This window comes from Telmatherina bonti, assembly GCF_933228915.1.
Source record: "Telmatherina bonti genome assembly, chromosome: 17".
Lineage (NCBI taxonomy): Eukaryota > Metazoa > Chordata > Actinopteri > Atheriniformes > Telmatherinidae > Telmatherina > Telmatherina bonti.
In genome coordinates this window covers 16,305,294-16,331,687 of record NC_136615.1, presented here as the reverse complement: position 1 = coordinate 16,331,687, position 26,394 = coordinate 16,305,294, and the positions used below count along the sequence as shown (strand labels likewise).

General features: G+C 35.4%; 5 protein-coding genes across 5 annotated transcripts in view; 2 read left to right on the top strand and 3 right to left on the bottom strand.

Moving 5' to 3' along the window:
• The window catches only part of dym (dymeclin), a 53,213-nt gene extending 45,504 nt beyond the window's left edge, over positions 1 to 7,709 (bottom strand). The window contains exons 1-6 of the mRNA XM_079256916.1: positions 7,517 to 7,709; positions 5,790 to 5,996; positions 3,113 to 3,165; positions 2,829 to 2,922; positions 1,917 to 2,053; positions 1,215 to 1,287 (exon numbers count right to left, since the gene is read on the bottom strand). Of these exons, the coding sequence (XP_079113042.1) occupies positions 1,215 to 1,287; positions 1,917 to 2,053; positions 2,829 to 2,922; positions 3,113 to 3,165; positions 5,790 to 5,929 (497 nt within the window). The 5' untranslated portion in view covers positions 5,930 to 5,996; positions 7,517 to 7,709. The remainder of the gene's footprint in view (positions 1 to 1,214; positions 1,288 to 1,916; positions 2,054 to 2,828; positions 2,923 to 3,112; positions 3,166 to 5,789; positions 5,997 to 7,516) is intronic.
• Positions 7,710 to 8,241: 532 nt separating this feature from the next.
• On the bottom strand, positions 8,242 to 10,897 carry c21h18orf32 (chromosome 21 C18orf32 homolog). Its single transcript, XM_079257171.1, has 3 exons — positions 10,766 to 10,897; positions 9,203 to 9,416; positions 8,242 to 8,921 (listed from the first exon to the last, which is right to left on the bottom strand). The coding sequence occupies exons 2-3, from the start codon at positions 9,380 to 9,382 to the stop codon at positions 8,856 to 8,858; spliced, it is 246 nt and encodes an 81-aa protein (XP_079113297.1). The 5' UTR covers positions 9,383 to 9,416; positions 10,766 to 10,897; the 3' UTR covers positions 8,242 to 8,855.
• Positions 10,898 to 11,169: 272 nt separating this feature from the next.
• Positions 11,170 to 15,347, top strand: rad1 (RAD1 homolog (S. pombe); the record flags this gene model as incomplete). Its single annotated transcript, XM_079256116.1, has 7 exons — positions 11,170 to 11,227; positions 12,549 to 12,750; positions 12,863 to 12,971; positions 13,055 to 13,212; positions 13,358 to 13,458; positions 13,714 to 13,812; positions 15,170 to 15,347. The coding sequence occupies exons 2-7, from the start codon at positions 12,556 to 12,558 to the stop codon at positions 15,345 to 15,347; spliced, it is 840 nt and encodes a 279-aa protein (XP_079112242.1). The 5' UTR covers positions 11,170 to 11,227; positions 12,549 to 12,555.
• Positions 15,348 to 15,714: 367 nt separating this feature from the next.
• bxdc2 (brix domain containing 2) lies at positions 15,715 to 19,117 on the bottom strand (the record flags this gene model as incomplete). Its single annotated transcript, XM_079256186.1, has 10 exons — positions 15,715 to 16,567; positions 16,916 to 17,044; positions 17,169 to 17,270; positions 17,406 to 17,456; positions 17,936 to 18,009; positions 18,095 to 18,144; positions 18,233 to 18,303; positions 18,397 to 18,440; positions 18,519 to 18,630; positions 18,968 to 19,117. 10 exons carry the CDS (start codon positions 19,115 to 19,117, stop codon positions 16,316 to 16,318), a joined length of 1,035 nt encoding a protein of 344 aa, XP_079112312.1. The 3' UTR covers positions 15,715 to 16,315.
• A 1,614-nt stretch (positions 19,118 to 20,731) lies between these two features.
• The window catches only part of dnajc21 (DnaJ heat shock protein family (Hsp40) member C21), a gene marked incomplete at its 3' end in the record, with an annotated part of 10,004 nt that continues 4,341 nt past the window's right edge, over positions 20,732 to 26,394 (top strand). The window contains exons 1-3 of the mRNA XM_079257213.1: positions 20,732 to 21,067; positions 21,693 to 21,786; positions 21,876 to 22,052. Of these exons, the coding sequence (XP_079113339.1) occupies positions 20,971 to 21,067; positions 21,693 to 21,786; positions 21,876 to 22,052 (368 nt within the window). The 5' untranslated portion in view covers positions 20,732 to 20,970. The remainder of the gene's footprint in view (positions 21,068 to 21,692; positions 21,787 to 21,875; positions 22,053 to 26,394) is intronic.

Here is a 26,394-nt window from a genome sequence, read left to right as displayed (position 1 = left end):
TTTTTTTTTTTTTGGGCCAATCTTAATTTTTTCATAACCTAATGGGATTTTTTTTTAAGAAGATTCTTAAGAGCAATCCAAATTTACCAATGAATATATTATCTCAATATTTCTATAACTCTTGCCACAGTCCATTACTTGAAAATTTGTTGCTGTTCCATACCTGGGACTAGAAAAATAACCATCTATCATTCATTCCAAACAAAGCCACAAAAGGGGCAGTGGTCTGCCTGGGATTTGGGGAAGCTATACCAAAAGAATGGCCAGATTCCCAAACTAGGAGCACGTACAAAGGAAATGGGCCGACGGCCACAAAGTGGTGAAGGGAAGAAAAACAGGGAGTCTTTAAGTTTGAGACAATGAATAATGTTGGAAAGCCGAATGCATTTAGACAAGAGCCAGGGTTTGATGTCCAGAGAAAACAGACGAAAAGAGAGAAATAGAGAGACAGATGAGAGACTGAGAGAAAGAAGGTAACAAAACTCTGGTAGGCAGAAGAAAATGTAAAAAAAAAAAAAAAAATGAATGCAACAGTCCTGGGAAAGGAGAGGAAAAGAGGACAATACAAGATCAAGGAAATAACAAATGTCAGTCATTTTCTGTGAACTGTTTTGACACTGCTAACAAGCCTGTGTGCCGTGCAGATGTGTCTTTGTATGCGTCTCTGACAGTCTGTCAATCAAATAATTCAGCCATTGATGAGCCACCCACCCACTGAATTATTCACTCATTAATTCAAAGTGTGCTTGTGTGTGCACCACCCAGTGGGAGTAAAAGCTGATTTTATTCTTCAAACATTATGTTCTTTTCTCTCCCACTCATTGGAAATGTTATTACATTTTTTATTTTTTCTCCCTTTAAACAAGCACTGTTTTCGTTCTTCGGCTCTCGGTTACATTCCTTTCTTCTTATTTTGTTCTACATTTTATCAAGATGCCAGCTCTGATTTTCACCATTGTCAGTCTGGCTTGTTCAATGATGGATTTAATCTTCTGTTGGTAAACAAAAAAAAAAAAAAAATACACATGCAAAGTACTTTTCATCATACTATTACTAACATCCAAGACACTTCCATCATGCAAAAACAGAAAAAAAACCAAAAAAAAAAAACCAAATTCAAACAAGTAAATATGATGATGTGAGTTGATAAAGTAATCCTTATTAATTACTATTTCCATTAAGCCAACTACATGCCCAACACAGCAGGTACTTACAGTAGGGGCACTTCAACAATCAGATGAACAAGGTTGGACAACAGCTCCTCAAGGAGATCTTCATTCCCTGCTTCTACATGAGGGGGCAGAGGGAGTTATTACATGAGACATACATGGCAGCTCCCTGTAGATCATAGCTGTTTGCGCTTTGTTCTCTTCATTTTCCACAATCCTTCTTTCCCATGCCTTTCTATTTCTATCCTCACTTTGCACCAGAGCAAAATTGGGGACAAAATAAACTAATAGGTGCAGCAAACTCAAATGGAGGCGTGTATAAAATATGCAATTTACAACCGCAACAGCAAGAGAATAAGAGGAACAATGAAGCTGAAATGTTTCAGTGCTTCCCAACAGTTTAGAACAATAATACCTAATGATGAAATGAAGCAAATTAACATCATCTGGGGTCAGATAAACACAGTTTGAGATGATTATTTCCATTCAAGCCAATTCAACAGTGCAATAAGGTTCAGTACATTTAACAATTATCTCAATATTGTTATAATTCAGTAGGAGCCAAAAGCATAGAAAAGTGCAACCAAATCTAAAAATGAATCATCACTGTTTTTACGATATGTGTGACTAAAGGTGTTCACTCAGAATCACTTTGTAAGTCTTGCTGTTGTATTCTTTGCATTTATACATTTATCTACAGCAGTATTTCACACTCCTCAAGGCACACCCTCCAGTGATAGAGCTCACCTCCACAGTAGCCTGGTGCCCTCTCCTGGTAGGAGAACTGTTGATGCAGCTCTTCTTCACTCATCTCTCTGATGAACACCTTGAGCAGGCAGCGGATCATAAACAGTGCATTGTGAGCCTGCCAGATGAACAGCTGACTGTGGAAAAGAAAATGTGCAAGCAGTTGGGTGAAAACTGCTCTTCTGTCATTCGTTCATTTAACAAACACAGCTCAACAACACAAAATACATTCCTGGAGATCCTATAGCTACAGTCCACTAACAACCACTAGGAACTTTGCCCTGACATTACAACGATATATTTTATCTGGAGGAGGAAAAACTGTCATTAAAGTCTGTTTAAAATGCACTAAGTTAAACCAGACCACACCAGGAGGAGCTCAGCTCCACATTGAGATTAAATCTGAGGAAGCTGAAAATGCAATTAAAACAATGGGAGGACTTTTTTTCTGCAGCTCCGTCCCCTGCCCTGGGATGAGGATAAGGTTGACTTCATTGCAAAAAGAAAATTATGCACAAGTCACTGTAAGTTCACATATGACAGAGTGAAATATAAAAAGAGTTAATGACCCTAGAACCATTTAGTAGAAATCCAGACATTATTCAACTACTAAAGACTAACAGGGATATATAATCAATAATACCAATTAACTGAATACACATACCAAATAGACCAAGTAAAAGCAGTGGATGGTAAATGATAATGCCAGCCTTTAATGGGTTTAAATACAAAATGAAGATCAGCCTCCTGAACACTTAATAAAATGGGAAGGACTAATTTCTCAATAAATGGAACTTTGCAGACTTTTGCCACATGCAGTAATGTGCTTTTCTGTGTTTGTTTCTATTAAAAGACAAGGATAAAGATGAGAATCCTCTGAGTTTATGCATCGTCCAATGTCACCATACTTACTCTTGACATTCTGTTGAAATTTTCAACTCTTTGGTTCTTCCCAGAAAAATTCTTACAAGAGCACCAAAGTTTCCAGTTCTGGGATTATTCTCAACTGGGGAAGAAAAAGACAAACATTTTACTGTCATCATCATATCAAAAACATTATCCTCATTAAATGCACAATTCTGCAAGAAATAACATAAATCTTATATTTAAACATTGACTCCAATAAATGCAACACACTCTAGGATGCCTCAGTTTATGTAAAACAAACAAAAACATTAGGCAGATAAGCAACATACTGAAAGTCTTGGCCAGAGGAATGACGACCTCTTCAAGCAACTTGGAGTCTCCACTGTGAAAAAGGGAAAAATAAAAATACTTAATGATGTAGAAAGGATAACATGCTTTGCATGGCTACAAATAATAACAATAAACTGTTAGAGTTTGTCAATCACCAGCAATCTGTAGCTGCAAAAAACAGAAAAAAAATGTACATTTTTATTCAACTATAATGCATGTTAGGATTAACTACATGACTGTTTCTGAAAAATGTACTCATCAATTTCACCATTTAGGAAGGATTCATGTACACTGCACACTGCAGAAACTATTGATTCAAACTCAAAGTGCAGTTTGTTTAATTTCTGTAGGTCATGTGTCATCACACCAGGATCCTGCACAGAAGGTTTGCAGGTGAATGTCATTTCTTATAATGCTCTCCAGAGATTTTCCCCATGATAATCAGTAATAAATGCATCATTTGTCCCAACAAGCCAGAGCAGGCATGATCACATATACATTCTTAGAGAAATACTTAGGCAATCAGAAGTGAACACAGGTAAGTTAATGAGAGCTCCTAGTTAGTAAGTAGATATGACAGTGAGGTAATGCAAATTCCCACGAAATGAGACAAACTTGCTCCTTAAATGTTATCTGATAAATATTTATTGTAATCTATAGTCATGTTGCCTCTTTCATACATGCTTTGCACAAAGCTGAAACCATCGGTTGACAATTTTAAAGATAGCATGAGACAAAGCATAAGACATAATTATCTATTTTGGGAGGGCATCAACCAATTATATCAACAGAATGGGACAAGTTGATAAATTCCTGTCAAAGCCAGATGGAAGTGGCACAAATATATTTTTCACCAATAAAAGATGGTGTAGCTTTTCATTTTACTATGAATGAGAAAAAAAAACCTCTACAGATCTTATTTAAGTGATGCTGCTGCTGCTGTATCGACACTTTCTTCTTGAGAAGTCAAACGACTGTGCCTTTGGGACAAACACATAACTAAAGTCTTGTGAGATAATATTCTCAAGATTGTGATTTACAAGAATCTACACGTCTCACATCAAAACCTTTTTAAATGTTTATGTGCTGAATTACAAACCCAACATCTAGAAAGGCTGCTAAGTGTTAGGAAATGCAATAAAAAAAGTACACCTGTAGTCTATGGTAGAGGTGTTAAAATAATCAAAGTTGACTATCAATCTCATCGAATGCAACAAAAAGTTATTTAACACATGTTGCAGAGCATGCAAGCAGACCACCTGGTGACAGAATCAAATTTTAAGAAGGATTTAAAAGAATTAACTGAAGTGAAGATGCAAACTATTAGCATCCTTAGGGAACTTTTTACTAACTTACTCAATCTGAATACAGTATAATAAGATGAAGCGGATTATTATAAACTGTATTTGAGTTTACTGGATAAGAACTGATTAAACAATGTCTGGATTGAACTGGACCAATATAATTAGACCATAAAATTTGTTTTCTCTTTAAAGCAACTTAAAATCACTTTGTGAACTGGGGCAATATCAATAAACTGAACGCTGCATCTTTTCTTTGTGAAGTGTTAAAGACAAAAAGCTTTGAATACAGCTTTGAATGTCAAAGCTGTATGCTGACATTCAGACCTTATGTCATCTTTTTCCTGCAGATACATACTTAATGTTCAAATGTAGATCAACTTTATCACAGACAGCAAACTATAACTGAATCATGGTGGCATAAAGTACTTTTTTTCAGCATTTGCTTAAAACTTGATCAATTTACTATGCTGCTCAACACCATTTTCTCTGTTAAAGTTAATATAGATACAAATATATTTGCTCCACATTGGCTTGTAATTTCCCATATTAATGTTTGTGCAAACATATATATATATATATATATATATATATATATAAAACACTTATTTTCTGCACAACTGATAAAACCAGTTCTTTCTGGCTTTTGTTTACAGAATCTTAAGTTTCGTCAGGTGTTGCATATCTTTTGTCATTAATTCATAAAATAAAAAACACACAACCATTTATAACAACCTTAAAAGGTATGGTATTAAAACACTCCTGATACATAAACATCAGTCACAGTCGACTTAAAAGTGAGTGATGCATCAACATTTATTAACACCACAGACCAAAAACCTAAATGTAAAAAGTTAACCATCACTCAAATGCAACAGTAACCTTGCTGGATCATTATCTAGGTTAGCTCTGCAAACATCCTCTTTAAAGTTTAATGTTTTATCCTGGGTCATAAACGTTCTCACTGACATATGCTCATTTTTAAGCAAGTGTTTGCAGGAAGTTGTCTGATATTTTTAAGAAATTATCCGATGAGTCAGTCAAGAGTTGTTATCTACATTTTAAAAAACTTACGAGCTATGCATGTGAAAGACCACAGATGAGCCAAGACTCAGGAACATTTGCTTATGTCACTGTGACCTTAACTTTGTTTTCCTTTCTAGCTGTTCTTTTGTTTTATCTTTTTGACTTGTGAAATGTCAATGTAACAGTTATTCTAATTGTCAGTCATTTTAAAGGTGAATAACGCTTTAGTTTTACACTCATTTAGTAGTCAGAGGGACGACCAGTAGTGGGGTATAGTGGGTTCGTTTAACAGAAAACCCTGAAAACGTTTGGAACATTATTAAAATGCCAAACAAAGGTATACATTTACCTGCTGGTGGGACTGATGAATGTGAATGAGATGAGCTGATTCCAGAAGGGGTCATTCATAGATATGGACTCTGTACCCACGAGGGCCTTGAGGTTGGGGTTATCAGACAGATCACTGACTTGGCTGGTGCTGGCTCCCATCTCTGCTGGCTCCTTTCAGCCAGACCGGCCACTCTTCACCACTTATTCACCAGGCATATACAAAATCCTGGAGCACAGAAAAAACATGTTGGTATTTGTTGTCACACATAATGAGTAACCATGCTACAAACTAACCAAAATCACCTTGTGGGAAGTAGGGCTTATGATATGCTGGGCTGTTCGGATCACCCATTTCAGAACTCTGTAATAAGAAGCTATGGGGTTCCCATACCAATATTGTGGTTGGCTCTATAATGCGACATGACTAGCATCACAAAAAACTTCATGATGTAAGGGGTGCGTGCCACCCAGCAAATGTCTTTCAAGAATCCAGCTGTGGTTGTATCCAGGATCAGATTTACCTTAAGCAGGTGGAAACAGCACACTTGACTCACAAGTCTATGAAAATTAAAGATCTCAGTTAGCGGTTGGGCAAATGTTCTAAAACTGTAGTCACAGGTTCAATCAGGTCTTGTTGTTTTGATTCAGTTTCATAAGAAACTACCATACCACCTTTATAGATAGTGTGGCAAGATGGAATGGCTAAGTTACTTATCTTCTTTAGCTGAAAGGGTGACTGGGCTGCACAGACAGAGTGACTAGTATTCATTATTACTCAGGTGGAGTAATGTCCAGGCTCTGCACTCAGCCTACACATTACAGTTGTGGCTGTTTGAGTGGCACACAGATTTTTTTTTTTTTTTTTTTCCCCCAATAGTGTCTTATAGAGCCTTTAAATAGAGCCTTGTCTTATTAGGGTTTAAGGCACCAACTAAACATTGTATTTAAAAAATATTTAAAGTATTAAGTATTTAAAAAAATTAAAGACTTTATGTTAACAGAAATCTAGGCATTAGTTTTTAAAAATGACTACATTACAGGATAGCCCTTAATCAACCAGGATATATACATTTTTTCTTCCAATGACACACCTTTTGCATACAGGTGTAGCCGGCTCCGATGACCTACAGCAAACAATAGAGTACTGATAAACCATGCCAAAAGAATACTTTTTTTTTTTTTTTTTTTTTTTTACATGTTCTTGTACCAGTCTTGTATATTCATATTATACTTTTACCCTTGTTGTTGAATGTATTTTTGTTTTTATATATTTAGGTTGCTACACCTGGACGCTAGTCGTAATTTCGTGCTACTAACGTGCAACGTCAGCTGGTATCACAATAAAAGTTCCTTGAATCCTTCAGAATAAAGTGCAGCTAAGAAAAATTGTCTTTCATGTCATAGCCATTAGTGAATGATATTTAAATTTAAATAAAACCTATCAGACCTTCAGTTGTATTTTCTCATGGAATGAATACACAGGTATTATTTTTTAATTGACTTTATTTTTTATTATTTCAACTTGCAGTGAGGTTAGCTTTAATTGATTTCAGTTGAAGGAATTAGCCAACGCCTCAACGTTCATTTCTACAGTCAACGCAGTGCCTTTCCCCAAAACTAATATGAAAACACAGTATGTTTAATCTACCACTTTGGATGACAGTGGCCCATGCTTAGATAACAATTTGTTAACACGAAAGCAGCAAACATTCAATTTGTTTGCAATCAGCTGACCGCTCGGTTTACCTGTCATAAATGTTTATCGCAGTTTCCGTGGCTCTTTTGGCTTCCAGGACTGTTAGGAGCAGACCGTTTCTTCCTCCCCTTCCGTCTAATAAGCAGGTTTTGTCCAAGCTGTGTCAAGTGTCTTCAAAAGAAGCAAATACCTCCTATTGGAGTGTGATTTAGTTAGCTAAGTTCACTCAGCATACCCTTCTCCTCCATGTTTTCCACGTAGCTTAACCTAACGTCATGACGACATGTGGGCGTTGACTACGTCAGTGACGTTGAAGCTTGTTTGTAATTTCCGAGTTCACAGGAAGAAATTCAGTTAAAAACGAAATTTCAACCGATCAGTGATCCTTTATAATCTTTTGGTATCTGTTTTCACACAGAGAGCCTCAAATTACTCTTTCCACACACTTTATCTATATATATATTTTAAACATAGTCCTACTTTCAGTAAACATATGAATTCCTTTAAGAAATTACCTTCAATACCATTAAAGTATAATGCCAAGTAGAGCTTCAGGCATACTAAGTTAAGAACTGCTAAAAAATTTTCATATACACATACAAATATCCTTTCAGAGCATGATAACTCTTTTGGCAGTCTTTCACTAACTAGTACTATTGTAAAACGAAAAACATGAACATGGAAAGTAACAACTTTAAGTTATTCCAACTACAAGTTATCAGAAAGTGATCTATACATTGTTAAATAAAACATCAATGTCTTAGATTCTGAAATCTGCATTTATTCATGACAAAAACATTTTAATTTACACATTGTTGGCAGAACACATGATAAGCATTTTTGAACAATTAAGTACCCTGATCCTAAATGACACAACACCTGCTGTCTTTTACATGTACAAATCAAAATTAGCAGGATTTATTTTCATATTTAATGTTGTGAAATTGGGCTATTTTTGTCATGATACTAGACACCTGTGACAATCATCAACTAATTTATGGAAGTATTGTACTCAGAATTGCCTAAAATATAAACAAAATATATGTTTTTATTATGTGCTCAGACTAGCAGCAGCAACATGTAAAGTGTGTATGGGAGCAAGCACTTTTATACATGTTTTATATTGTTTTCTTTAATTCTTTAAAACTGCAAGCTTGACTTATAAAGTCTATTTCATTGGGATTCAAAGTTACATACATTTAATGTTGACAAGAAAAATATCAACATTATGAATGGAAAAAAATAATTTAAAACAAGCTTCAAGACCGTTCAAAGGTTATAAAACCACTCAGTTTTATGAAGGCTGATAGATTAACTGATAGTTTGTCTATATATTATTTCACTGTAATATCTACACTTCTAGATCTGCATTGGAAACAAGTAGAGATGTCAGTCAGTCTTCTTATCTGCTGCTATAGTAGATCCATTAGCAGTGGTCTCACTGTTATTTTCAGGCTGTAAGACATAAAAGAGATGCAAACATGTGTTTAATCAGAAGGTATTAATAAAAAATATTTAAAAAAAAAAATTTGCCATATAAGTAATGACACTGTGGTTCCTGTTGAATTTGAGAATCAGCTCATAATTTTGCTACTTGATAAATACATTTGACCAGAAATGATAAAAAATGTCATCTCATTGATGTTTACATTGTAAGATAACTGTAAACAAATAAAGAAGAAGGGTTTTAATGTTAAAGTTTGGGAAAGAAAATCATGCATTTGTTACTGGCTTACCTTGTAAGTTCCATTACTCTTGCCGCTGGCGTTTTGATCCCCTGTATCAGTATTCTGGACTGCTTTTTTGGTCCAGAATGTGTTAATAAAAGGTGAAATGAAAGGATAGAGAATAGGCTCCAGGAACCTCTTGTAGACCCACAACAGCACAGGAATCACGATACAGGGAATGCACACCATGGTTACTCAGACAGGGTGTTCAAAATGAAGAAATCTGAAGCAAAGGAAATAAAACACAGATTGTGAGAGGGTATTTAAAGTGCAAAAACAGGTCATGTTCTTAGCAATTACAATCGATCATTCAATAATTTGAAGTTTGATGTATATCCATATACCAGTGGAACAGGACCCATTACAGTGACATCAAGTCTTGGTAAAAACACAGCCCAAATTTCAATGCATCAAATTGAAAAAAGCATATCTACTTGCATTGTGATTACTTTACAGATTTTATGTCTGACCAGACATAAAATAACAGAGGCCCATAAGGTACAAAAAGATGGAAAGGCAGAAAGAACAATCCTTAGAAATTCAACAACTGATTCCCTTACAAAATCATAGACAACAAAAGAAAAAACAACCCATCAATCTTTATATATATATAGCACTTTTTTATAAAAAGAAATGCAATGCAAAGTGCTTTAGATTGAAAATTTATCAAAAGAAAAAAAAAAAAAAGATCACAGACCCATGAATCCCACAAAACCCCAAATGAAAATCTGAGAAATTGGGGCCGTCTATACAATTCATATTATTGAATAACTAATATCCTGAAGTTAACCTTTAAAAAGAAGTTGGCATGCGTGTTTAAGTAATAGTTCAGTCGTCTTTTTTATCTGTATGTCTTTTGAGTCAACTCATACTGGGAGGTATTACTGGTTTCGTCAGTCAGTGACCTGATCAATAGATACACTGGCACTTCCAGCTATTTTGATGACAGATTTAAGTAATTTTCATCTGCCAAAAAGAAAGGACCCGACTGCAAGATAGAGACTCCTCTAAATAAAATTATTTCTTCAAGTGAAAATTAAAGAAATAAAACGACTGCATTTTCATAAGCTTTCTAAATGTGAGCATCTGTGCTGGATTTTGTCTGATCAGAATTTAAATTGTGTAAGTAGTATACAAATCCTTTTACATATCAGTATTATTACACAGGTCAGAATAATTAGAATATTTTAACATATTAGTAAACCAAAGGAAGAAAACAGAGGTTACAGAGGAACTCTTGTGTAATTGCATCAGCAAGGTTGATGAGGCTGGGGTTAGCTACTTTGGTTAATCGGAAACGAAAGCTCTCCATTCTAGACTAATTGATCTTTAATCCGGTCATACCATGCCCTCTTAGGATTTGTTCAACAGACTTTAGAGGAGTTACATTTACTTGCAAATTGTTGTTAACTAATTACAATTTATAAACGATGCATCTCAGCACCAGACCCATCAGACTAGAAGTTATCTTACAGCTTCCGGTCATCGCGCGGTGTCTAGCGTAACAGGGATAAGAATCCTAACGCCAAATACCTTTCCAGCCAGACAATTAGACAGAATTAACACTCTTACCTGTATAAGTCTAATCCAAAACAAGTAAACAGGTGCTGTCATAAAGTGTCGACGTGAACGGGACGATTCTTGCGTCTTTTGACTGTTCTGCGAAATCTCTGGAACTTGATGTACGCTCAAATCTAATGGTGCGTTCTATTGAAACTGGATATTTGAAATTCTATGGCACCTCTTGAAAAAACAAAAACAGAAAATACTGATTCACTTAATCTACCCACATTTAGAATATTAAGTTTACGTAGTCTCACATTAATATTTTAAGAAAAACTGTAGTGATATAATGCGTATCTAACGCTAAATTACATAACTCACATCATATCAATCAGCTTCGTCATATAAAATGGATAATGTCCGAGGTATCATGAACGCACCATAACTTCCGCAGGAGAGGAGGAAGACGGAAGTTATTCCACATTGGGCGCATTTCTTCAAAACAGAGTACTACGAGTTACTCAATTATAGGTTTGTGATTGGTTGTCTTATATTAATAAGATCTGTTAATAACATTTTTACAAAGTGTATTTATCTGACAATGTAAGTTTAACTAATCATTGCACTTAACGCACTGTTATCTACGGCGTTAAACAATTTATACCCAAGCTACTTGACAGTCACTAGTTTTACTAGTTTGTTTTTTTTTTTTTTGCGTATTATTCTTAATTCCAAATCAATTTAGAAATAAATATATGACATCCAAGCTTCAGATGAACATAAATTACAGTCAATTATGTTTTAAACTTTAAAGCTAAACAGTTTCGATAAACTAATAGCTACTAACTTTGGCTATAAATTGACCCTCTGGGATCAGTCACAGGCGATCAATAAAAAAAGTACAGATAAAAAAAATAAAGCCTAGTCAACTAATGAAAATTAAGGTAACTGACGACAGTTTAACATAAATCCCTGAGAGCTACAGGAAGCCAGGAGGCTAGAAAGGATGATATTCTGTAAACTCTGTTAAAAAAATGACCAGACAGACATTCATGTCATTTATCAAAAGATGACCGATAAATGCAAATAAAGGCCGATTAAACTATAGACTGTAGGATTAAACACAAACCTGTACAATAATGTAGGCTACAATCAAAAGGACTACAAACAGTTGTAAAATTGTTGTAAAGGGTAGGAAAAAAAGCTGACTTTTTAATTGTGTTTCCAGAACCTGTTGAAGTGGTTTAGTAAGCTTGTAAAAGTTTAGATAGATATTAAATTGTCCTGAAGATTAAACGTGTTTTTCATCAATGTAAAGTTGCATTGTCATAGGTGAATGTGTTTTGGTGATGTATTCAGAACTTTGCAAAAGTGTTTCACAGTTGCACCTGTAAGTTTGCATCAAGGATTGTAAAAGTGTTTCATGTTTGGTAGTTTTTTTGTTTTTTATATATATATAAAATGTAAAGTTGTAAAGGCCTTTCTAAAGTGTTTTGGCACTATATTTTTGCTTTGTACATGTTAACATGGTTTCTGTGATGTAAATTTGTATTGCGGAGATGTAAGTGTTTCACTCAACGTAATACTGTATTGTTTTGCACTTACAATACTGTATTGTTTTGACCACCGTACATAATTATCCTGAGCAGAAGCAAAACTGTTAACACCACAACCAAAGCAGCACACAAAAATGACCACAAAGTCTCAACATGTCAGTTGTGTTTTTTCCCTTCTATTTTGGACAGGTGGAGCCCTTTGTATCATACCGTGCATGTTTTTTTTGTTTGTTTTTTTTTTCTTTTACATTTGCAAGTACCAATTAACATTTCTTATATTCTTGTTTTTATTTCAGCATTACAATGCCTTTGTCAACACAATCTCAGGGTGATGCAGAGCTATACATTTTGGTAGCCAGTTTGGATCATGCTCGCAATCTCTCCAACATACTGAAAGCGATTACCTTTAAGGACCATGCCATCTTCACAGCTTCACCCAATGGCCTGAAGGTTACTGTGGAGGACAGTAAATGTCTGCAAGGAAATGCCTTCATTCAGGTCTGTTTTTATGCAACACTTATTTTTTCTTTTAGTTCGGACATGTTAAATGTATCCACTATAATTTAAACATCTCATTGAGCACAACTGCATTTGTTCTGTATTATTGCAGGCAGAGATCTTCCAAGAGTTCACTATAAAGGAAGATGTGGTGGCTTTTCAAATCAACCTCACTGTTCTGCTGGACTGTCTCAATATCTTTGGAGAAAGCACTGTTGCAGGTAGAAATAAAAACATGACTGAATGGGAACGGTAAAACCCAAACCAAGATTCGATATGTTACCTCACTCATTTTATGTTGTAGGAGTATCAACAGCCTTGCGTATGTGCTATAGGGGGTATGGTTACCCTCTGACACTGTTCCTAGAGGAAGGTGGTGTGGTGACTGTTTGCAATATTAACACACAGGAACCAGAAGAACCAATTGACTTTGAGTTCTGCAGCACCAATGTCACAAACAAGGTTCTCTTCACTTCTTCAGTTGTTAAAACAGCATTAATAAACAATAACAAACTTACTCCTTTTACTTAGGTCATTTTGAAATATATACAATAGTTGCTATGGAAACAGAATGTGGTAATCAAGTGCACTCTTGCTCTTTTGAAAGGTGATCCTGCAGTCAGACAGTCTCAAAGAAGTCTTCTCTGAACTGGACATGTCCAGTGAGGTGCTTCAGATCACCATGTCCCCCAGCCAACCCTACTTCAGGTGGGTCGTTAAAGATACAGTATCTGCTCTACCGTAACAGATTTCCTGATAATATATCTGAAAATCCAAATAAGTTTCATGACTGAGTGATTTAAGTGACATCTTTTTAAGTGAGAGAAGCATAACTACACTAATTTAAAGGTTTAATTAAATATCAGTATCTAAAATATTGACATTATCTCTGAATTGGAGTTAGTACAGATACCTTATTCTACCTAACAAATATATTGTTCTGTAAACTGTTTAACTCTTCAGATTGTCAACATTTGGGAACTCTGGGAATGCCCATTATGATTATTCCAAAGACTCAGACATGATGGAACTGTTCCAGTGTACCAAGACACAAACAAACAGGTGAGTGTCATCATTAAGACAAAAGCACAAAGATAAGTGTAGAAAGTAACAAATTATACTCACCACAAAAGATTGACAGGTTAATTTTGAACTGGAATGATAATATTTACTTTATGTATGCCAATTGGGAAATTTGCCTCTGTCTCTCTACTAGAATATGGCTTTGGACTGCCATATTCTGGTGCCTGGGGAGCATCTGGAAGGTTAAGGACCTTTACCAGGGGCCCACAGTGATTCACCAGTTGTTAGTACAGGACTTGAACCTGGGTCCTCCAGCACAAAGTTTGCCTCTTTAACTACTGCATAATGTTGGGTCCTCCCCTGCATGCATGCACTTTATCAGATACTCTGGTTACTGTCACAGTCCAAAAACACCCATGTTGGTTTAATTGGTGATTCTGAATTCCCCCTGAGAGCAAGTGTGAGTGGCAGTTTACCTCGCTATGTTGGTTTCATGATTAATTTGCAACATGTTATGTCATTACATTTCCATTCCAAGATTAATAAAATGTTTCTCATTTCATGTCAAGGGTGTACCCTGCCTCTTGCCTGGTGGCTGCTGGAATAAGCTCCAACCCACATGACCCTGCTTTAGATTCAGCAGGTGTAAACAATTAATTTATCTTAATTATACATAAGTTGATCACTATCTTGAAGTGCTTAGTTAAATACTGTTCTCTGACAAACTTATTGGCATTTTGAACGGACACCTGGCTGCAGGAATTCTGCATGATTCTCCTTATACCTGCTACACATTTCACTTTTACAGTTAATAAGATTTCTTTATCAACCCAACCATGTTTAAGTGAATACTGATAGACCATAATGCTTACTAAACATGCACTTAAGCAATATTGCAAGGAATGCTTCATATAAATATAAGCAGTATGCCTGCTCATTCTGATGGTGCAGTATGAGCACCATTCATTCATTTTCTATAAATTTTGTCCCAGTAAGAATTGCAGGAAAGCAGTAGCCTGTCCCAGCAATATGCGAGAGGCAGGGTACTCCCTGGACAGAGGTTTTTTTTTTATCAAAACTCAACAAAAACCAGTCTGACCTTAAATGTGGAAAAAAAATCAAACAAAAGCTGTTTTTGTCTGATTCAGTCTTTCATTAGGTTCTTATTGGTTTATTAGCATGGCTTTGATGAAGACTAATCCACTAATAATAGTTTACAACCTGAACAGATGTGTAAAGCATTCACCTAATTTGGCTGTTAGAGCAAAATTGACATGACAGCTAAAAATATTTCTAATTACAGTTTTATACACTTACCTCCAGATGTCTGTGCTGTTTTATCCTAATATATGAAATGACCTATTAAAGGACTTTATTCTCTTTCCTTCTTTGACAGATACAAGATGTCCCTCCTGAAACCATCCACCAAAGCTTTGGCATTGTCCTGCAAAGTCTCTGTGAGGACAGACAGCAGGGGCTTCCTCTCACTGCAGTACCTGGTCAGAAACGATGATGGACAGATTTGCTTTGTGGAATATTATTGCTGCCCAGATGAGGAAGTGGAGGAAGAATGACAGCCTGTTTAATGAGACTTTAATAAGCTTGAATGATGACCTTTAAGAACACTTAGTGTCCACAAAGTAGGGTGAATTAATCTAAAGACCTCAGGTGTTTATGGTTTATTTTGAACACACCCGCATGTTCAAGGTCAAACACCACTTTGTTCACTACAGGAGCAACACAGTTCAAGGCTGCAATTAGCCTTGTGGGCCATCCCTAACAGAGTAATAAACATTTGGCTTCAGTCTTTCGTAATTGCGATGTTGAGGCGTTATGAGAATGAATTTTAAGGCAGGTGTTGTCCATGCTGCCACGTTCACAACTAAGTGAAAATTAGTTGAACTGAGCGAGAGGTTGCTTTATTTAAGCCAAATGAACGGTTTGATATTGTGAATATATTTGGGACTTGTGAAAATATGCCACTACTCATGTTTTTGTTGTGCACCTGTGAGTAGTTTCATCAGTGTCATCCCCCCAAGTTATTCATTTAGTACATTACTATGCAGCTGTTATGTTGCTGGTTATTAGGGAAAACCAGCTGTTGAGCCAATAGTCCATCAGTCATGAGACATTACCTCAATTTGAGTCTAAATGATTCCTTGTGCAGCTGTAGCCATCTCCTAATGTCTGACTTTTTACTGCTAATTTGAATGCCAAAAACCTGCACAGGCTTTTTTTTAATGAATGGTGTGTCAAACATTACTGGCAGTTAAATTGTTTTATTTCAATGACATACAAAACTACCGTACTTAAGTTTTATTTAATGAAACGTTAACTTATCAAAAAGGATGACATATTTTATTTTTACATATTGTTTTTGTATTGTGAAATTAAAAGACTTTTTTGTCCATCTGCACATTATTTGTATGAAACATGTGGGATGCATCACATGGAGCCTATCAAAAACCTTACAATACAGGACTAAATATTTGACTAAACTGAATCCTGCCATCAGTGACTCAACAAAATCCAGTCCATCTAGTTATCTCCTTGCCTTCTGCATCCTTTGTCTTTTGAAAACCTTGTGTTTGTTTTTCTTCACCACTTTTGTTGCCTCCGGTGCCTCTGTTTGGATGTGAACAGGCTTCTCCTCAGCTGGTGTGACAAAGACATCAGCTGTAACATCTTTATCCAAGTTTTCCTTCGCTTCTGTCCTCTTCATTTTCTGTATCTCCTTGACTAGCTGCTTCTCACGCACTTTGGCTGCGGCTGCCAGGCGGAGCTCTCGCCGGTGCTGTAGGTGAATGAAGAGGACTGATTATAATTATGTGGTTTAATATGTAATAAGACAGCTGCATTAATTAAAAAAAAAAAAAAACTAATGTGGTTGCCTTTTAAAGGAATATGAACAGCTGATGAAGTGGAGCATTATTATTATAGTAAACAGAGGCTGTTGTGTTTGCAGCGAGAAAGCATCTGCAGTGCCTAACTGCAAGCTTTAAACATCACAGCATGATGACCATCTATAGCTCTAGCAAAAATGAAATATATCTGACATACATTCATTACAATATACCAGAAAAAACTAATTTAGCTGTCCCATTAAATATGAATATAAAATTATGCTTGAAACAGATGTTACCAAGTTAGGAGACTGGAAGTGTGGGTTTTCGTAGAGTGTGGGTCCTCCAAAGCTTCCCTGAAAGATCTTCATAAGGTTCAGAACAAATCTTGGTCCAATCTCCACCAGGGAAGCATCTTCCTCAATTATCTGAAAATAAAAAGCAAGGACAGAGAACTTATCACAAAAAGAGGGGAAAATGTGAAAATCCTCAGAATTCCCATTTTTTCCCCTCAACATTACTAAGTCTACAACGCAAAGTGTGAAATATTACCTGGTAGTTTCTGAACCATATCCTGTTATCTGTAATGGTGAATGTGAAGACGTGGTCCACAAAAGGCTGACTTTTAGGGTGGTAGCGTGGTGTGGAAAACGTCTAAAACAACAAAACCAAATTATTATTGATGCAATACTATAAAAATAGTCAGATCAGTAACTCAATTGTTTTACCTTTACAAAAATTCACTTTCTCACCATTTAATAGTACTCATTTCACAGACTGAAAATGTACCTGAGTGAAAAGTTCCTTCAGTAAAGCATAGTGGGGCTCACTGTCAAATTTCTGTTAGGGGTAGAAAAAAAAAATCAGAAGAGAATAAAAACAGTCATGATCATCACCCAGATCACAAAGTGTAAAAACAAATATCAAAGACTGATAATAATCTATTGTGTCTCATCTGTGTATGTGTTTTTCCGTGTCTATTCAGGCCAGACACATCCAACCTTGTTGAAGCTTAGCAAATGAAGAAATGCTTATAAAGGCTGCAAGTTCACTGACATAACCTTGGTTACTATGGTTGCAGACAGTCCTTTAGAAAGACTAGTGAGTTGCAGCATTACTTTGTGATACAGTGACTGTCAGAGGGGCTTTTCGCAGTAGGGAAACAGTAATCTTGATTTAACATGAACAGTGCACCTAATTACTCATTTTCCTTGACACTTTTCCTCACAGCAAAGTTGGAAAAAGTTTATATTGATAAAATAACCTGAAAGCAATTGTCCATTTAATCCTCCCTGGTTACAGAGCTGTGAGTTACTTACAGGATCAAATGAAAGCAGTGGCCGAGATCCTTTCAGACAGTTTCCTGTCATTTTGAGTTCAGCCAGAGTATGAACTGTTGGGGACAAGATTTAAGTTATATTTCCACAGCAGGACTGACACTATCTATACCTAAGGATTAAAGGAGAGGAACAACTTACTGTTTTGAACCAAGAACTTTGCTGAAGGTCCATGAGGGCAGTTAGAAATCCTAAAGGGAAAGATTATGACTCAATTTAACTTTAATTGCTTTTAAACTACAATAAGATAATATGTTGAAAATAAAAGTGATCACTCACCACATGTAGAGGTCCTGCTTCTTCTTGGCCTCAAAAAAGAGGCATTTGTTGCAGTTTTTTATTTCGCACACCTACAAAAAACATACAAGAAACCCAAGCCTTTAATGCTAAGCTCTGCTAAGTAGCGTGTAATTACTTAGTATTCTTGCAATTAACATACTCACCTCATTAACAACAAACAACTTGTCTTTCCTGTCCATTTTTGTATCTAGAAAGAAAATATCATTACAGATCAGTTTTAATATATTTTTGAAAGATTACTCTGTGAATCTTTCAAGACACTAACCTGCTTTTGAATGAGGCATCATTGTCCTCAGATCTTGCATCAGATGCCTTGTTCTGAAGTTTATTCCTCTTGAGGAGAAGATGAGAACCCTTTCCTTGTTGGTCCATTTGCCCTGTTTAGACAGTCATTTCGTGACATCAAATCAAACAACATTCCCAGTATAAACTAGTCTAAAACATACTACTAATATCCTGGTAGAGACTTATTAAAAACTAGAAATAAAGAACGAAGCTCATTATTAACTGAGACGGATTTTTCTGATGGATTTCAATATTGAGGTCTTTAAACCTGGTCACAAAACAAATTTAATGTATGTGTAGCAGTCACACAGTCTTCTGCACCAATTTATTTTTATAGAAAATCTACATTAATTCATTTAGAATAAACGACCTGTACGTATTAGTGGGCTAAATTTAGCTAATAGGCTAATAACAAACCAGGGCACTTACCACCGAAACTGGTGCTGGCACGGTTACTTCGTTTATCGTGTTTTGTCCAACTTCAGCTGTTGTTTCACCTCCGCCTGTAACAATTTTAACCTTTTTTGCCTTTTCTTGAATTGGTCCCTGTCCTCCACGTTTTCTCTTGAATGCCGCCATGTTTGTAAGTGAACGCAAATCTCGCGTGATTAGTGGATGTTTACCTGAAACTAGCAGAGTTTAGCCATCTAGAGGCGTGGAGGAGGTACTGCAGGAGGAGGTACTGCAACAGAAAGTCTCATGAAACCTGTATGTGAGTGTGGAAATAACAGCGAGTGTGTGGAAATAACAGCGAGTGAAATTAAGACTGGAGTAAGAATTTGTGGAAAACTTTGCATATGTATCAAAACATATTTTACCGTGTCTGATTCTGAGTTATAATCTGAAACAAACCAACTAATCACATTCCTTTTATTTTTATTTGTTTGCTGTCGTCACCCTCTCTCCCTCCAGCCATACTCATTACAATATATTTAATGTCATTTATGACTTTTTTAAAACTTGTATTTAAAATAGCGTACTATTTATAATACTGAACTACAATGCTGATATCAAACAGACATACAAAAAGCGACTTTCAACCTGTGAAACTTCAATACTTTAATGGAATATAGAACAAACATGAACTGTGTAATCTTATTTAGGCTACCTGCTTATGTTGCATAGGTCACTAGATGGCAATGTAGGATAATCTAATGTCCAAACGTATTCTGTTTACGATTACTAACCCTATGTTACTAACAGTGTTTTGTTGACTCTTGGTGGCAGTGGAGCAACCTTGTTACTGGTCATCTGTATAATTATATCTTACAATATTTTTTACTTGTTTTAAATTGTAACCATTCCGCTTGGGAATCCTTTATTTTAGTGTGCAAATATTGTTTAATCGTGAAAAAAATTGTGCTGGTTGCATGAAACGTGCTTTTATCAATAAAGTTTGATTTAATTTAAAAAAAAAAAATTAATTAAAAAAAAAAAAAAAAGAAGAACACGTGGAACAACACACTAGCTGTGGGTTGTTTGATTATGACAGTTGTCGGTGCTTTTAATTTTGCTGTGTAGAAAATACATGATGTATTAGCTTGATCTGTTTTGGATGGGAGTATAATACAATGGGAAAGTTCCAGTGTAACTCTTGCGGAGGGCTTTTTGCCTGATTTCACTGGCGAGTTAATGCTCCACATGTAAATGAATGTCTTTACAATAGGATGAACAACAGAAAAATGTTATTTAGGCCACTTACTGCCACATACTATGACTGCACATCACAAACGAAATGTCTTTTTAACAACATCAGTAAACAGTAAGCTCTAAACGTAAAGCAAGCAGCGACATACATAGTCACACAGGCTGTAAAAGTGGGACAGATGTACCCATCAGCTTAAGAGAGAAAAGAAGAGCCAGATGAAGCGACAAATGTTGTAAATGAGAAAGGGATTAAAACATATGCTGAGGTCGATTACTTCAAAGCTCCTTAAGCTCCTGACCTTTCACCAGATAGTCAGGTTTATCAACTGAAATATCAGTTTTGTGGATATCAGAAGTCTGATTTTGTTTTCCTACATTATGTTTTTTTTTTTTTTTTTAAGAGACCCTTCAGTAATAATAAATCAAGTGTTCAGATAGCTAACAAGTAACTGTAGGTGGCACGAAAGAGCAAGTGCTGCTCAAAGTTTCACAAAATTTAAAAGCGAAGAAGAGATCTCGCGAGATTTAGCGGCATCCACCTAAAAGGACAGCTGCGGACATAATAACTATCTGAAAGTAGTTGACTGTATATGAAATGTTTTTAAAAGCATATATTTAGATATGTAAGCTTTAAACGCTACGATACAGCTGATATTACTTTGAATTTAACGAGATAAATCAGAGATGCTACCGGGTTGCTAGCATTCTGTTGTCAGCTAAATGCTAAAGGTAGCCTCTCCGTGACAACGTGCACATCTTCATGTTAAAATCAGGTTTTCGTAAAGATGAAATGTCACTATGAAGTGTTGGGCGTGAAACGAGACGCAGGGGACGATGATCTCAAGAAAGCGTATAGGAAATTGGCTTTAAAATGGCATCCAGGTAAGTTGTGCTTGAGGAAGCCTCAGCCAGATGTCAGTGTCCTTATTGATAAGGTGCACTGCAGTAAGTGGAGGGGTGGGTAATATCAGTGATTTATATTACATCTAATATCAGTGATGATTGTGAGATATAGGTTCTAGGTTCAGTTTAAAAGGCAGGATTCAGACTTGCATTATATATATATATATATATATATATATATATATATATATTACAAAAGAATGATTTAAAAGATTTAGTAAATGACTGAATTTTCATAAAAATCAAATCACATTTGTGGGGATTCAGGTTAAGTTTAGAGATATGGACACAAACTTGTGATTTTCTGTAAGTGATACTTTCTGCAGTACTGGGGAGTGAACTGGTTTAAAGATATGCTACTTGTACTTCAGAGGGAGAAACAAAATAAGCAATATAGTATATTGAAATAAAAATGTAGCTAGTTTTGTATGAGCTACAAACTCACCTGCATATGCATGCGTCAACCTTCTATCTTAAAATTGCAAGCTTGTAGTTTCTGCTTCAGTGTGATGTTGCTCTCATTAAATTACATGATTGAAAGAGCTCTTCCTGAAAGTGTTGCCTCTGACACAGCTTTGCTTTTGTTTAACTCTGAACTTTCCAGATAAAAATTTGGAGAATGCTGAAGAGGCAGCAGAACAATTCAAGCTGATTCAGGCAGCTTATGATGTACTGAGCGACCCACAAGAAAGAGCCTGGTTTGTACAAGTGTCTTTCAGTAAACAACCAGCAGCATTCCTCGGCTGCAGAGCTCACTCTGATGCTTCTGTCTGTTCTTGTGTGGCAGGTATGACAATCACAGGGAGGCACTGCTCAAAGGAGGACTGAGTGGAGATTATGAAGATGATAGCATTGACTTGCTGCAATACTTTACGGTCACTTGCTACTCTGGATATGGAGATGATGAGAAGGTTTGTCTGTTTTGGGTTTTGAGTGCAGGGATTCTAGTTTATAATCATATGAAGTTGCATTAAACAATCAGTCGTAGATCCTACAGATGGGAAAAAACTAACATGTTATTTTAAAGTTTGTGGTACATGCTCATAACCATACAGAGCGTATACACTGGACCACTTCAGTTTGAAAGTTTTCTTTACTTTAAGCTTCAAGGTCATAAAATGATGTACAGCCATAGCTTTCACACTGTGATATGTGTAGCACTGATGGGACTTGGGCTTGGTTGATGTGAAAAATCTTCCTGTATCAACCAATTTACAGATTGTTTAGTAGGTAATCTGTAGGATAAATATATTTGTACTATCGAATTAAAACATGTATGCGGTGATTATAATATTGACCTAATGAATCCCAACAAACATGCAGCAACAGAAGCATTTGTGAATAAAATGTTTAGTATGAGTTTATTCCCAACTATTACTCGACCTAGTAGAATTACTACTCACAGTGCAACTCTTATTGACAACATTTTTACAAATGAGGTTGAACATATTAACACTTGTGGACTATCTGTGACATTTCAGATCACCTTCCTGTTTTTGCATTATATGACAATAACTTAACAAGAGGTAAAAAAATACAATATCCTATCTATAAACGAATAAGAACAGAAGAAGAAATTGCTGAATTCGAATGTGATTTATTAAGGCAAGACTGGAACAATGTGCTTTTGGAGGGTAACGTAGATAGAGCTTATAATAACTTTCTACAACTATTTTGTTCACTCTATGATAAATATTGTCCTATGCGGCAGTGCAAAAAAACTAAAACAAATGGAAAATGTCCATGGTTATCGAACGGTTTATTAAATGCATGTAAAAAGAAAAATACACTATATAAACAGTTTCTAAAACTAAGGACAGAGGCTTCAGAAAATCGTTATAAACAATATAAAAACAAATTAACCAGTATAATAAGGAAATGTAAGAAAAAATATTATGCAGACATACTGAATGAGAATAAAAATGATGTTAGAGGGATTTGGAGCATACTCAACAGGTTAATAAAAGGTGAAACCAAAACTGACACGTATCCACACTACTTTGTGGACAAAAACAGGGATATCACTGATATGCGCGATATTGTAAATAAATTTAATGATTTTTTTTTTATAAATGTTGGCCCTGATCTGGCATCAGAAATTCCAGTTCCTAATGATAAAGATGATCCAGTTATTGAAAGGAACTCCAAAACCATCTTTCTTTCAGATGTGAGTGAGGAGGAGGTTAAAGGAGTGATTAATAAATGTAAAAATAAAGTGTCTACTGATTGTTATGGCATAGATATGAAAATTGTCAAAAAAGTAATTGATGGCATTCAAAAACCATTAACACATATATGTAATATTTCATTTCAGACTGGAACATTTCCTGAAAACATGAAAATTGCTAAAGTCATACCCCTTTTTAAAAATGGTGACAAACACATCTTCACAAACTACAGACCAGTCTCTCTGCTCCCACAGTTTTCAAAAGTTTTAGAAAAACTCTTCAACAAGAGATTAGAAAAGTTCATTGACAAGTGTAAAATTTTGAATGAAGGCCAGTATGGTTTTCGAGCCAACAGATCTACCACAATGGCTATACTTGAAGCGGTAGAAGAAATTACAAATTCAGTAGACAAAAGAAAATATGCAGCTGGAATATTTATTGATTTAAAGAAAGCTTTTGACACAATTAATCATTCAATTTTAATGAAAAAGCTGGAACGATATGGCATAAGGGGAGTAGCTTGGCACTGGATCAAGAGTTATTTAACAGAGAGAGAACAGTTCGTGAAGATGGGTGATCATGAGTCAGAGAGACGTGACATTGCTTGTGGAGTGCCGCAGGGGTCCATAGTTGGTCCAAAATTATTTATTTTATATATTAACGATATTTTTAATGTATCTAAAGCTTTAAAAATGATATTATTTGCAGACGACACAAATATCTTCTATTCCCATGACAATTATAGCACATTAATAAATATAATTAATAATGAATTAGAAAAAATAAAAAGATGGATGGATACTAATAAGCTATCACTAAATTTAGGCAAAACCAAAATGATTATTTTTGGTAATGTCATAAATCCTGAACTGGAAATAAAAATAAATGGTGTAACAATAGAAAAGGTGTTGGAAAACAAATTTTTAGGAATTATTATAGACAATAGATTGAATTGGAAGCCACACATCCAACACATACAGAATAGAATCTCCAAAAATATTGCAGTAATGAATAAAGTAAAATTTAATTTGGATTCCAAAGCCCTTTACTTGTTGTACTGCAGCCTTGTTTTGCCCTATATAAGTTATGTTGTGGAAATTTGGGGTAATAATTATAAGACTTCCCTACAATCAATTTTTAAACTTCAAAAAAGAGCAGTTAAAACCATTCATAAAGCTGGATTCTATGACCACACACACATACTATTTCTACAATCAAAATTATTTAAATTACATGACTTGGTAAACTTTTACACTGCACAGCTATTGTATAAGGCAAGTAAAAATGCATTGCCAGCAAACATTCAAATTATGTTCAAAGTAAGAGAAGGAGAATATAATTTACGAGAATGTAATAATTTCAAATATCCACCTGTTAGAACCACCAGAAAGAGTATGTGTGTGACTCTGTGCGGGGTTAGACTCTGGAACGGGTTGGGGAGAGAACTTAAGCAATGCTCTTCTATTTATCAATTTAAAGCTAAGTATAAAGCAATGGTATTGATTAAATATAATGCAGAGGAATATATGTAGGGTTATTTATAAGTATAATGTTGTTATAAGTGTGATGCTCAAGTATTCTTTCATTCATTCAAGACTACAGTATTGTTGTGATTATGTATGTAGTGGTGATGATGTTAATAGTTACATTTCCATACATGAATGGTCATGCACATTTTAAATATCAGATCAGGGCTGGCAAGTAGTGGATCGGTTGTCCAGAGGGCGCCCCCTACTGGCAGCTGACTCACCAAAACCTTGTTTATTTTAATGCACAGTATAGACTCAAAAACAGAGCGTGTTCCTGTTGTTGGGAGCTGTCTCCAATAACAGCAGGTTCATATTAATAGCCAACCTTTTTAAGGGACAATACACACAAGTTAATGAATTTGTTATTAACATAAACACCACTTAGAGAAATTCCTTAATACAATCTTTATGATTGTATTACAGTCTATTTATATTACAGTCTATTTACATATTGTTTTTGAGTGAAGATGAGTTATAACAATACTAAGTTATTTATTATTGTCCCTTACCATTGTTGGTAATGGTGAACTTAACATTGTTGGTATTAAGTCTTCTTAACTAATGTTGGTATTAAGTCATGTAGTTACTATTGTTTGGTATTACTCATGACCATTGTTGGTATTGTGTCGTGCATCCTTTGTATTGTAAGGTTTTGATTTGTGTTATCTAGGGGTGGGATTTAATAAGTTTTTCTTCTTCCCACTCCTTTTCAAGCTTTTATATATATTTTTATATATATATATATATATATATATATATATATATATATATTTTTTTTTTTTTTTTTTTTTTTTTTTTTTTTTTTTTTGTTATGTATATGTACATCTTGGTATTGGTTTTGCTCATCTGCTCGAAATAAAGTTACTACTACTACTAAAAAAACAAAAAAACAACCACACCGCCAGTTTTACATAATCTGTTAATATGTCAAACAACAACTGGGAAAGAGTTTCAGGTCTGCACTTTTGAGTTAAGCAGTTCTCCAGTTGACCTATTTTGTTGGTGAGCATACTGAGTTATAAAAAGTGTCATTTTTTCATTTGATTTATAGTGGCAAAATCAGAAGAATTCAAAAAGCCAAAATAGTCCTTAGATCTCTCAGGATTATAAGAACTTGGTGAAATGTTACCATTGAATGTTTGATAAAGTTGAAATGTCAGTTCTGGTGATAAACCTCTTAGATTCACAGCTGTGTCCATTCAGAAATACTTAATGTTTATCTGGAACTAACTTACCTCTGTCTGAAAGCTTCCTGATGGGAAAGGATAGTTCTCTTCTGCTAGATTATGGAACGCATAATAGTGGTACTGGGAGAGCCTAAAGTCCTTTGAAGTGGTGCATGGCATGAAAAGCTTGAGAACCACTGGACTACAGTGCTCACACTCCTTAATAGTGATATACATCTGGCAGAGTTGACCAACTCTTGTCCTTGAGAGCTGCAGTCCTGCAAGTGTTTGGAATGTCTCTGCTGCAACACACCTGCCTGAAATCAATGGTTTATTAGCAGACTTTTGCAGTTTGATGTCAAGCTCTGCACAAGTCTGCTCATTAAGTCTGATGCGTGTGACAAGTGCGTTGCAGCAGGTAAACTCCGAACACTTCCTGGATT

What these genes read in the sequence shown, in the direction of transcription:
- c21h18orf32 (XM_079257171.1), bottom strand. Translation starts at nt 9,382, where the DNA reads ATGGTGTGCATTCCCTGTATCGTGATTCCTGTGCTGTTGTGGGTCTAC. An exon ending in AGAGTAATGGAACTTACAAG is followed by an intron (nt 8,922 to 9,202) that starts GTAAGCCAGTAA and finishes TATGTCTTACAG; the next exon opens with CCTGAAAATAACAGTGAGAC.